The sequence below is a fragment of the Notolabrus celidotus genome, chromosome 8, assembly GCF_009762535.1.
Source record: "Notolabrus celidotus isolate fNotCel1 chromosome 8, fNotCel1.pri, whole genome shotgun sequence".
Lineage (NCBI taxonomy): Eukaryota > Metazoa > Chordata > Actinopteri > Labriformes > Labridae > Notolabrus > Notolabrus celidotus.
This window is the reverse complement of record NC_048279.1, coordinates 35,280,874-35,294,472: the sequence shown is the minus strand read 5'-3', so window position 1 is coordinate 35,294,472 and position 13,599 is coordinate 35,280,874. Positions and strand designations below refer to the sequence as shown.

General features: G+C 44.4%; 1 protein-coding gene across 1 annotated transcript in view; it reads left to right on the top strand.

The window, feature by feature from the left end:
* glra1 (glycine receptor, alpha 1) overlaps positions 1-3,429 on the top strand; it is a 163,167-nt gene extending 159,738 nt beyond the window's left edge. The window contains exon 9 of the mRNA XM_034689907.1: positions 2,744-3,429. Within this exon, the coding sequence (XP_034545798.1) occupies positions 2,744-3,034 (291 nt within the window). The 3' untranslated portion in view covers positions 3,035-3,429. The remainder of the gene's footprint in view (positions 1-2,743) is intronic.
* Positions 3,430-13,599: the final 10,170 nt, after the last annotated feature.

Genomic DNA, 13,599 nt, shown 5'->3' with positions numbered 1-13,599 from the left:
ATAAGTGTGTTTAAATGAGTGTTTAATCACATGACAATCTTTGTTAAAGCTGGGGTTGGTAGTCCCGGAAAACTAGCATGAATTTGAATGTAGCATTTCTTCAGGACTCCGTCTAACCCCTCCCCTAGGAGCTCCTCCAAAACGACGCCCCCCCCCCCCCCCGCTCACATGCACGAGCGCCGCTGACTTGCGACCATATGATGGTGACTGATTCAAAACCGGTCATTATCATAGTGAAAGTTAAAAACACAAACAAACATGGCTGCTGTTAGCACTCACAACTGTCATGCTAGCATGCATCCAGTTGTACTGGTGACACGATATCAGGAGAAAAGTTATAACACATATATAACACTGTAACAGCTCTACTGTTTGTTAAACGTGTTCAGTGTAGATGTTCTTAATTCCTACAGTGTTGACAGTCAGTGAAGGCATCAGGAGAGGTGTAGAGTGTGTGAGCGGGAGAGAGGAGAGACAAGAGGAGAAGTTCTTCATTCATTCAAACATTGATTGTTGCTTTGTTGGTTGGCGTGGTAACGGCCGACAGTGACCGGTTATTAAAGATCAACGTGTTCACCAATCGGCTCGTCATCCCTACAGCGTCCGGACAGACGCTACAGTACATCTACATTTCTGTAGGACTTACTGAATGTCATTCATTCTTCTGCTTGTCAGAGCCCCCGTGGTGAGAGCTTTTCAGACTCTGATCCGGACTACAGTCCTGAGCAAAGCCCCTCATGGGGTCAGAGGGGACAGGCCCGAGGTGGAGCGAGAGGGGCAGTCAGTAGAGTCAGGGGAAGCAGAGGCAGGGGACGGGGAGTGAACGCCGGGGAAATGTACGCAGGCAGAACGGCAGGACGGGATTTGATTGGTTTAAAATTTTGGACCCCAAAAACGGTGATTGGTTGGTGTTTTCCCAGGTTTACTCCGGCTGTAGATAGCAGCTTTTCTTCTCTCTTTTTTAAGAACACATCATGTATTGATTACCATCAGGACATAAAGATCATTTTAACCAGTATAACAAAAAGTGGATCTAAATCTGACGACCAACCCCAGCTTTAACTCAGGATGAGTCTATTATATCTACTTAGGAGCGAGTGTTCTTCGATCTTGCACCATCATGTTTCTGCAGCAGCACAGACAAACTAGTAACACACATGTTTCTGTATCTAATGCGTGGATGTGCAAATGCAAGAAGAAGAGAGTGTTGTTGTTTTTTTGTGTGTGTGTGTGTGCAAAATAATTTGTGTTGACAAATGGAGGTGAAATCTCATCATGCATCACAGGAGCTTCTTGTCCTTGAAGGCCACAGTCAGGGGAGCGTTTTAGTCTAGAATCTGACCGCTAGATATCACCAATTATTCCCATCTCTTCATACCTTTAAATGCTTTGATGTACACTGAAAACGTCTCTAAATGAACAAGTTGTCATTTTAAATTTCTGGCATGAAGTTCTCTTTAATAACTGATATCTTCCAAGTGTTTCCTCCTGTATCTAAAGCTGTTCTCACGGCAGCAGTAAGGCTGAGTCGACAGACACATAATGGTGCTAGAGGTCGTTCAGTCTCTTTATTTGGAGATGCATCGTCTTCTCAGGACACAGAATCGCTCGAGTTGAGCTGACGTGGTTCTCTGCAAAAGTGACATACTTTGTGTTTACTCAATGAAATCATGAAACAGTTTGGAGGTCTTACCTGAGGAGGAGAGCGTGGTGTCGTAGTAGGATGCAACAAGGAGCAGATTCAGATTCAGAGAACTTTTTTAATCTCAGAGGGCAATTTGGTTTGCAGTGTACCAGCTTGTCGATAAGCAACACAAACACTAACAAACAGACAAACAACACTCAACAGTCCACATGTCAGTGACAACAGAGGAGCGAGATAGCGCCGCCCTGAGGGCATTAAGGAGAACTCATTGGACAGGATGTGTCCATGTTGGCCTAATATCCTTCTGGCTTTATTGGCGACGTGGTTCCTCCAAAGGGAGACCAGATCCTGCTACTGTACGCCAAGACTTTTGGAGCAGACTTGAACAAAACAGTTCAGACTGTTTTTGTTTTTCATAGAGAGACGATGAAACCAGCAGATGACAGAAAACCTTATCAGACTTTCAGTAAAAGAGGGATACAAACTGGATAAAAGCATGGGTCAAACAGGGCAGAGTATTCATCCAGGAGAGCAGAGTTTGAATCCTGTGTGAGACCAAACACCACACCATGATGTGTCTAACCAAAAAGACCATGTCATGAGAGCAATATCTAAGTTATGCAGAAGATGCAGGACTGTACCTTGGTGCAGACGTTCATAAGAAACGTCTTAATGAGTCCATGTGAGACCAGAAGGGGGCAGTGAAAGGTGTTTCTATTCGTCAACCATGCACATCAGATTCAAGGATTGCACTCAAAAGATTGTGCAAGATCTTTTTGTAAGATATCCTGCAGAAAGATAAAAGACAGAGGCTCAAATACAGAGGAAGGGGAGCTGATTTAAGTGAAAGTATTGAAGTTTAATCAGACCGACAGAGTGTCTTCTTCTATGTGTCATTTTTCACATGTCATCTGGAATAATGTATTTGAATGTCTGCATGTCTCCTCTAACTGCACTGACATTGACCTCACCTCTAACAGCCGCATGTTCACCCTCACACTCACACATTCACAAAACACACAACCACAAACACACACAGCTCCAACAGTAACGTCTTTCTCTGGTTCCTAACAGCCTGAGTCTTGGCCTGTGTTGCAGGAGGATGAGACAGGCGAGGGGCGCTTCAGCTTCCCTGGCTACGGCATGGGCCCCGCCTGCCTGCAGGCCAAAGACGGCATGGCCATCAAGGGGAACAACAACAACGCCCCCACCACCGGCTCGGTCCCGCCCGAGAAGAGCATCGAGGAGATGAAGAAGCTGTTCATCGGCCGGGCCAAGCGAATCGACACGGTGTCCCGCGTGGCCTTCCCGCTCGTCTTCCTCATTTTTAACATTTTCTACTGGATCATATACAAGATCATCCGCAGTGAGGACATCCACAAGCAGTAGTGGAGAGGAAGAGGAGGAGGAGGAGGAGGAGGAGGGCGAGGACAGGAGGGAATAAAAACAGAGGAAAGAAACAGAGAGATGACTTCAATGGGAGATTTCATTGCAACCTTTTTTCACGCCAAACCACGCCTCCTTCCCTCGTCTCCTCCTTCATCCTCATCCTTTTACGGTGGAGGATGAGTCGCTTTTTGTGGCAGTCGCCCCTCTCCAACCCGACGCCCGACACCTATTTGAGATATTTACGATTACGCTTTCTTTTCCCGTTCCCCCCCGTCCCCCATAGTCCCGCCCTCATCCCGTCTCTTTACACCTCCTGAATAATCCGGACCAGTGCAATAGCAATGCAGTAAAATGCATGATATATGAATGTGGCAATATATTAATGAAAAGATGACAAATGAAAACTTTTGCAGGCACGCCCAACAGACTGTGTGGGAGCGGACGGACTGGAGAGGAAGAGTAGCGGGGTCTCTGTGTTTGATTTGCGGTTCTTTTTTTGTGTGTGGACAGATATTTAAATTCTATGTGGAAGTGATGTCGGGACGGGGTGGGGGATGTGAGAGAAGCATACAGCAGTGTAATATACTCATATATCTATCATGGAGGGATAAAAGAGAACTTTATTTCCACAGGTGGGCATCTGAACGAGCGGGGTATTTCAACCCCAGGAAAAAGGAAGGAAGGGGGATCGGTGCTTCCATTAAATAAAGCGATGCAAGGATCACGCATTCTATATATCTAGATTTGCTTCAAACGTGTACTGCAAGCACTCCTCGACGCTTTTCCTCCCCCACCCCCACCCCCACCACCCACCCTGCTGCCAACACCACGAAACCTTGAACTTGCAGAGACACTTGCCGCTGCTGCTGTCAATCACACGACTGGACTAAAAAGAAGAAGAAAAAAAAAGAAATAAGACACACCGGACTCACGGTGGTGATTACGAGACAAGATATCTCATCTATCTGTGGTTCAATGTGTTCCTCTACCTGTCCTTGATTTGTATCATGATGCATTTGTTTCTTAATTTACGTGCCAAACATGTCGCTGCTTGTGGCCGTGCGGCGCCCGCTCTGCGAGCTCCGACCTTTTCATCACGAGGGAAGGAGGAAAAGTCGGACGTCCAGCGCCTGTCTCCTCACAGGCTCATTCTGTTTGTTTTTTTAAATCCCTTAGTTTGGAAAAAGAGCAAATCGATCCTGGACTGAGTGGAAAAAAAAAAGTAGATCCTTGTTTGCTTTCCTCGTTGTGTTCATCGGGACTGAACCGCAAGATTTGTTTACATCTTATTAGTGCTTCCTTGCTTTGACCCCGCCTTAACGTGAGTCCCCGCCCCCCTTCCCCCCAGCTGAAAGGACATAATGTAGTTAACTTAAACAGATTATAGCACCTGTTATACCTTAATTATCTGTAGTTCCATCTCATCCACATGCACCAACTTGTAGCTGCAGACCTCCATATCCGTGACAAGCTACACCATCATGCACAGGGAGTGACGGCGGGATGTACTCTGACATGTTTGGGGGGGAGATTCACACACGTGATGAAGGATTTATCTGATGACTTTTATTTCACTTGACTTTTATTTGCACCAGCTTCTCTATGCAATGATTAGTATATGCAAATATGATTTCTACCTATTTTAAGCGACTCCATCTACTCTCTCTGTGTGTGTGAGTTGTTTCATCCACCCACTGCTTACCTACCGCTTCACCGTCTTTGAAGCCTCTTGGGCGTTCTGGAGGATAAAGTGTTAAAAAGACAGCCAGCCAATGGCAACCTGTCCAGGGACCATTGCCCCCCAAAAAAGCATGTAGATTACTGTATGGGATTTTTTTATAGTGCAGCAAACAGACCGAGGTAAACCTCTGAGCCGGGCGGGAGTTAGTTGGAGCAGATTACGTTTTTTGATCGTTTCATCTTACCACCTTGTCACGTCTAATTCAGCCACTCAAAATACTCCCAAAGTGCTTTATTCCAAAAAAAAACAAAAACAGAATTTTTCAGTGGTTTTGATGAAAAAAGGGGTGAACAGAACATTTTCTTATCCTGTAGCAAAACAACGGACGTTCATCGTCTCTTTGTTTCTGTGACACGGTTTTGTCGCCAATACACTCTTTCTGTTCTTGCTTTCAAAGAAGAGTCCGATGAGGAACAATCCTCTGAGTTTGGAAGTGATTAGCCTAGCTTAGCACGACTGGTTCGACGGCTTTCTTGATATATGTGTAATGTTAGATAAATGGGGTGTGGAGTGACGTGATGGTAGGCATATTCGTAACAGTTTGAGGAATCCAGGCTAGCTTTTCCGTCTGTTTCCAGTCTTTATGCTAAGCTAGGCTAACTGCTTCCTGTCTGGACTGAACTTCAATGGAAAAAATAGATGGTTATGTTTTCCGTTTCTCTTCACTAGTCGCTGCAGTGACCGCAAGGAAAGACGCGTCAGTCCTACAGTTTCAAGAGTCGACAGTAAAACAACCTTCAGATTTTATCCTCAAACAGACGTTTTTCCTTGTGTACAGTAACCGCTCCTCCTTCACGAACAAAGCCAGCAGAGGGTTTTTATTTCGCCTTTTCATCCCCCCCTAGCATCTCTCACAGGGGGAAAACTCGGTTCAGTAAGAGTCATCGCAGTACAAGTATTCTTCTTTCTTTTTGAATCTCCTCATGTCTTGGTTTTGAAGCAAAGCCAAAGATTCTTCGTTGGTTTCTTGTGTTCGATGCAGTAGCCATTGCCTTTTTTTTTCTGGCGTCGTGGGGTCAAAATGTTGAAGATGTGAAATTCTGTTTGTGATTTTCTGTTTTTGCAGTTTTAGGTTTCCACATATACGTGATTAGATACAAAACAGAATTATTAAAAGACTTATTTTCTTCATTTAGACGCCACCACACATCCCTACCCCGTCATACGCTCACGATCTTCTATTTGTAAAACTTTTTTTTTTTACAAGTAAAAAAGTGTTGAAATGTGTCAAAATGTCTATATTGGAAATATTTACGAAATTTATGAAAATTATTTTTTGAATTCAGTTCATTAGAAAATGTGTGAAAGACTGATCCGAAGGGCTATGCCACGCACATATATTCACAACCCAGCATGGTTAAAAAGTGGAAGTGCCATAGATTACTCTCATTCCCATAAGCTATGCATTCAGTTCAACAGATCACTCCAGACAGACGATAGTGATGTCAAAGTCCTCTACGCCATGATCACTGAAGACGGTTTAGTTTTAGTGTAGGTTAACCTCCTAAAACCACTTAATCTGCCTCTAGATGGAGCCCTTTCTCATGCTTTATGACAGTGGGGTCCTGGGACCCCTGGGGGTGCGTGTACCATAGCGTGGGGGTCCGTGAAATAACTAAAATACATTTCTAATAAATTATAAAATTGTGCTGTGTCATTAAAAACAGCATTGTTAGGATACCATTTAGTGGCTCGAAGGGATATGTGAGTCTTGCTACTGTCAAAGCGTTTAAGATCAGTTACTTGAAAAGTCTAAATGCTGTCATGTTGAGTCCACAAGGAATGAAATGACTCTCTGTTTTAAAGGATACAAGTGGGATTTACTTGATTCAAGTTGAAGTGTTATCTGTTTATCACTGTGGTACAGGTCTGAAGTATTTACATGGATACGTTTTACAATACAAATAGTTCCAAGGACATCTAAGAGTGCAAATGGTAGTAAGCACGTGCTTAATCTGTGTTACAATTATGAGGGGGTCCTTGGTAAATGTTCTCACCTGTAAGGGGTCCCTGGCTCCAAAGAGTTTGAGAACCCCTGCTTTATGAAGCCCATGCAACCAATTATTTACAGTCTGCAACTACAACTGCAAAAAGCAAGCAAACAAGCATTTGTTTCTCCAAAAAAAGCAGCTAAGACCCGATGCTTGTATGTAGCAAAATGTTTGAGACATGAGCGCAGATAGCCAACGTGCTCTTGACATCTTCAAGTAGGTCTTTAAGATTACATTCTGTCTTCATTGTGTTGTTTAATCCAGAAAGCTGCACAGCCAATTTATTGAAATATATAGAATAAAGTTGCCAAATGTGTCGAGAGCTAGATAAAATTTCAAGATAGTATTTCTCTTTTTGGTCGAACTGTATCCTGCAGAGCTTGTGAAGTTTCAACATAACATCCCGAGTTTTTCTACACATCAGCAGAGCGCCAATGCCAAATTTAGCCTGCCAAAACTGCCAATTATTTTACAGACATATCATATCATACCATCTACTTCCGCTTATCCGGGGGCAGCAGTCTCAGCAGGGAAGCCCAGACACTCCTCTCCCCGGTCACTTCCACCAGCTCTTCTGGGAGGATACCGAGGCGCTCCCAGGCCAGCTGAGAGATATAATCTCTCTAGTGTGTCCTGGGTCTTCCCCGTGACCTCCTCCCAGACGGATATGCCCGAAACACCTCCCCAGGGAGACGTCCGGGGGGGCATCCAGACCAGATGCCCGAACCACTTCATCTGGCGCCTCTGGATGTGGAGGAGTAGGAGCGGCTCTACTTTGAGCCTCTCCCGGATGTCTGATCTCCTGACACCCTGTGGAGAAAGCTCATTTCGGCTGCTTGTATTCATGATCTTGCTCTTTCGGTCACAACCCACAGTTTGTGAGCACAGGTGAGGGTTGGAACATAGATTGACCGGTAAATTGAGAGCTTTGCCTTCTGGCTCAGATCTCTCTTCACTACAACAGACCGGTACAGCGTCCGCATCACTTCAGACGCCGCCCTGATCCGTCTGTCAAGACCCCAAGATACTTAAACTCCTCCGCTTGGGGCAAAGACTCTCCTCCAACCCGGAGAGGGCAAGCCACCCTTTTCTGACTTCAGACTTGGAGAGTCCTGATCCTCAGCCCTCGCTTTACAGACATGCTCAGAAAAAACTTGCAAACTATCGTGGAGGTGGGCGATGTTGAGCCTCGCAGCAAATTAGCAAACTTCAGGAAGCTTGTAGAGAATTTCTGTAGAGTACTTCCTCGTTCCCTTCATCTGCGGTTTCATTTTCATGTCAGGGAAAGCGGCGAATTTCTGACGAAAGCCAGTTTTTCTCAAAAATGATGTCATGAAAACTGCCAGCTTTTTCCACGTAGCCGAAAGTAACACACCACTCTCGTTATAAGCCCCGCCTCCTCTCTGATCATGGCCTGAAAACCTGACGACGAACATCAGATATCTCGCTCTTCTTCTTAGGATCACACAGTTCTCCTCCCGTGCCATGGACACTGCATCTCAGCACTTCTCTCCATCAGCCTCTTTTTGCCAACAGCAGTCGTCCGTTTTTTCTAGAGCATACATATCTTCTCGTGCCATATGGGGGTTGAATATGCAACTGAAGAAAAAAAAAAAAAACGAGGACCTATACGCATATCGTGCATTCATTCAACTACCATTTTACATTCTTTTTCCTCAGGCGTGGGTGTTGTGTGTACCATAGTCATTTTAGAGCTTTGTTATAGGCCTCACATCATTGTATTAATCATTGTAATACTGTATGGGGTTGGGGAAGGGAGGGAGGGAGGGGGTTCATAACATGAGATAGATTCTGGGTTTATATTGCATTACAGTGCATACGAACTGAACAATGAAGGATGTGTTTTTGGACGTTTATAAATCCTTAAGTTCTGAACTGGATTTTAAAGTAGCATGGTTTGATTTGTCGATGACTATTGATTCTATCGTTTTTTGGGGTTCCGTTCGATTCTCTTGTATTTTATTGTATGTATTGTACAATCTGATGCCCCAAAGGGAGAAAGGAAAAATATATTGACTCCTGAAACTGCTGTGAACTTAAGGAAACATTATATTTATGATTCTATTTCTTTCTTTCTTTTCTTTTGCACAAGTTGGAATGGCCTTAATTTTTTGCTTTACTTGCTTCTATTGTGTATTGGCACAAAGTGCACCCGAGTTTGATTTGCAGAGGTTTACGATGCTCATTATGACGCTTATAATCCGAGAGTGCACATCGAAGCAGGATGAAAAAAAAAAGAGTTCAGCAAATCCTTTTTATTTTTCATTAATCTGAGAAACAATATTTTGCATGAATATAAATACAATGGCAGATATTTTGGCTTGTACAAAAAAATGTGAAGCAATTTGAAGAGAAAAAAAGAATGTACCGTTTCTGCTGTATCTGTATATATCTAAATATTTATTGAAATATGTCATACTACTAATTCTATTAACGATTAAAGGTTTTCTGAACAAAAATCTCTTTACCTGTTTTTGAACATTGTCAAGGTTGTTGGAGTTGGATCTTCTGCTTTCTGTTACTCGACTCAAGGATCTGTGTAATCATTAAAGAAAAAGTATTAAAAATTGCAAATAAATCCTCGCTGCAGGGTGTGTTCATTGTCTGACATTTACAGGATGCAAAGAAGTACATCTCCACAGCTTAAAGCTCCTGTGAGGAACGTTGGAAGTGTTAACTTTGGCGCCCCCTGGTGAACAAAGTGACACCTCCTATCTATTTGCTGATTTTGTCCTGTGTTTCATATCTTAAAGGCCTCATAGTGCCCTATAACCCCTCTAGAATACTGCCCTCTGAACATGCAGGCCTCCTCATCGTACCTAAAGTCTCTAAAAGTAGTATGGGAGGTAGAGCCTTCAGTTATCAGGCCCCTCTCCTTTGGAATCATCTACCAGTCAGGGTCCAGGAGGCAGACACCCTCTCTACTTTTAAGAGTAGGCTTCAAACTTTGGATCAAGCTTGGACCAGCTCTTAGTTATGCTGCCATAGGCTTAGAATGAAACACTGGGATCATGTCTTTCCCTCTCTCCTCTCTCTGCCTGTCTCTCACTTTAACTCTTCCTGTCCCATTAAAGTCTCTAACCATAGATCTTTCTGGAGTCCCTGAGCTCCCTTGTCTCGTAGGTTCCTCTGGATCTCTGCTGCTGTGGACGTGCCAGACTCCAGCTGCTACAACTACTACTATCCGACTCCCCACTATCATCTCTCTCTCTCTTCATCTCCCTCTTCTATCCCTCTCTCCAACACGGTGATAAAGCTTATAGTTAGAGCTGGATCAGGCTCGGACCAGCTCTTAGTTATGCTGCTATAGGCTTAGACTGCCGGGGGAACTGGCGCACTGACACACTGGGATCCTATCTCCCCCCCCAACCCCCTCATCACTTACTTTAACTCTCCCTGTCCCATTAAAGTTACTAACCATAGACCTTTCTGGAGTCCCTGAGCTCCCTTGTCCCGTAGGTTCCTCTGAGCTGCCGTAGACGTCCTCCTGTTGTGGATGTTCTGGACTCCAGCTGATACAGACGTGCTGGACTCCAGCGGCAACAGCTTCTACTACTCGTCTCCCTTTATCTCTTAGTCTCCTCTATCCTTCTTTCCAGACCCAACACGGTCTCAGCAGATGTGTGTCTAACATGAGTCTGGTCCTGCTGGAGGTTTCTGCCTGTTAAAGGAAGTTTGTCCTTGCCACTGTAACTTGCTAAATGCTGCAAAGTGCTCTGCTCATGGTGGATTAAGATGAGATCAGACTGAGTCCTGTCTGGAAGATGGGACTGGATCTGATCCGGTCTGGATGTTGGGTCTTTGTTAATAATAGAACATAGAGTACGGTCTAGACCTGCTCTGTTTGGAAAGAGTCTGAGGAGAACATTTGTTGTGATTTGGGGATATACATCTAAGATTGACTGATTGATTAAGAATAAATACAAGATAATTGAGCCTTGATGAAATGGATAAGCGCTCACTGAGGATCCCCTGCACCCTCTTCCAGGTGCTTTTACCTTACTGATAAGATACATAGCCACACAGCATTGCTAACTTCAACAGACCCAGGTTGTGATTATCCCAGCTCCAAATATTAACGATGATACCCCTACCTTTGCTCCTAGAGTCTGCAGAGCCTGGGCGAGGAGACTGCTTAGGCTAGAGATTACCCACACTTACACTCAACCTCCCACATTTCACGAGGGAAGAAAAGCAAAGACAGAGAAGGTCAAGAATCCAAGAACAAGACAAGATACTCATCAGAGAAGAAGGTCCAAATTTCACAGCATGCTCAGTCTCAAGCAGCGTGAATTAATTACAACACAAAGATAACAAATCTGCACAGAGCATCATCATCATCATCCTCAGGGGAACCACAGCAGGTCAATACTGCGTGCTCAGAGAACTGTCAGAGGTCTTTGGGAGGAGACTACAGAGCACACAATCCAGTCCAGCTCCAGCTTTAAGGTCAGCTCAGTCTAATGGTTCAGGATATACATGGAGATGTGAAAAGGTCTGCATGTGAGGACGGGACTATTTAATGAACGAATTGAGTGTGTGTGAATGTGTGTGTGAATGTGTGTGTGTGTGGGTTAACTTACTGTGTGCTCGGGGTCTCGCTGCCAGCTGGACTAGAACATGCTGGAAGCCATGTTGGTCCACGAATACTAATGATGTGTCTGTACACAGCAGGGGAGCTGCACTCACACCAACACACACACAATGTACAGTGTGTGTGTGTCAGTGTGTGTCAGTGTGTGTCAGTGTGTGTTTATAAGCTAGCCATGTGTCCACACAGACTGCACCCTTACTGTTAGGTCACAGACTGGAACCCTGCAGCGCTAACGAGTCCATTAAGGGCTACATGTCCTTGAGCCACACAACGCCCCGGTGTTATGGTCTGCATGTATAATATGATCTTAATCAAATATTCTGCTGATATCAGGAGGTGTGGAGGAGGATCAGTCGTATAAACTGAGTTAAAATATGACCTCTGTTAGTGGATTTGGATATGGGAATTTAAAAGCACAGAGTCTTTGCACAAAATGCCTCACAAGAACGAACATACATGCAAACAAACAGGCTCAGTCCTCCTCACACATTCAGGTCATCCTCAGTTCAAGTGAAGCCAGTGGAGGAGAGGAAATCTGAGTCCTCAGAGGATGCTTTTCATGAGTCCCTGAGCTCCCTTGTCTCGTAGGTTCCTCTGGATGTCTGCCGCACTATGATCTCTCTGTGTGTGCCTAACTAGAGTCTGGTTCTGCTGAAGGTTTCTGCCTGTTAAAGGAACTTTATTCTGCAAAGTGCTCTGCTCATAGTGGATTATAATGAGATCAGTCTGAGTCCTGTCTGTAAGATGGGACTGGATCGTATCCTGGCTTAATCAATCTTTATTTATAAAGCGCCAAATCACAACAACTGTTCTCCTCAGACTCTTTCCAAACAGAGCAGGTCTACACCGTACTCTATGTTCTATTATTAACAAAGACCCAACATCAAGACCGGATCAGATCCAGTCCCATCTTCCAGACAGGACTCAGTCTGATCTCATCTTAATCCACCATGAGCAGAGCACTTTGCAGCATTTAGCAAGTTACAGTGGCAAGGACAAACTTCCTTTAACAGGCAGAAACCTCCAGCAGGACCAGACTCATGTTAGACACACATCTGCTGAGATCGTGTTGGAGAGAGGGATAGAGGGAGATGAAGAGAGAGAGAGAGAGAGAGAGAGAGAGAGAGAGAGAGAGAGAGAGAGAGAGAGAGAGAGAGAGAGAGAGAGAGAGAGAGAGAGAGAGAGAGAGAGATGATAGTGGGGAGACCTGGAGTAGATATGAAGAAGGAAGCCAGGCAGTGAACCAAACCTCAACAGAGGAAGTAAACAAGACAAAGCTATCGATCGTAGGTAAACTTGTCCATGTTTTCATTGTTTGTTCAGTCTTCACTGAAAAATGAAACAAACTAAGAAATGCATTTGTATAAGAACAAGACAAGAAGAGAGCGAGGGGGAGTTCTCTAACAAATTCATTAAATAAGAAGCATAAATGAAGCCTCTTCCCCCTTTTGGAATCAGACATGGTTGTAATGTACTCTCAGTTTCCTTTCCAAAAGCTGCAAATAACAGTTTGGAGTGACAAAATTGGCTTTCTGGATATTGAATTTTCCCAAAAAATGCTTTTTGTGCACAGGAAATTTGCAGCATTTAGCAAGTTACAGTGGCAAGGACAAACTTCCTTTTAAACAGGCAGAAACCTCCAGCAGGACCAGACTCATGTTTGACACACATCTGCTGAGACCGAGTTGGAGAGAGGGATAGAGGGAGATGAAGAGAGAGAGAGAGATGATAGTGGGGAGACGGATAGTAGTAGTTGTAGCAGCTGGAGTCTGGCACGTCCACAGCAGCAGAGATCCAGAGGAACCTACGAGACAAGGGAGCTCAGGGACTCCAGAAGGGCATCCTCTCAGGACTCAGATTTCCTCTCCTCCACTGGCTTCACTTGAACTAAGGATGACCTGAACGTTTGAGGGGGACTGAGCTTGGAGTCAGCTGCAGGTTCTAGTCTTAATTTGTTGTGTTTGGAAAGAGTCTTCAGATAACGTTTGTTGTGATTTGGTGCTATACAAATAAAGATCTGTCGCTGTCAGGTGACCATTTGGAGTCTACTTGGACGTTTCCCCACAGACATCAACAAAGTGTCCTTTTTTGTTGAATTTGCACTCAGTTGGAATCAACTCTGACTTCAATGAGCTTCTCAGCTGAAATTTCACTTCCTCCTCTGGAAAAAATTTGCAGTCCTCTCTGTGTTTGAGCTGCAGTAATTCTGACACCTGGA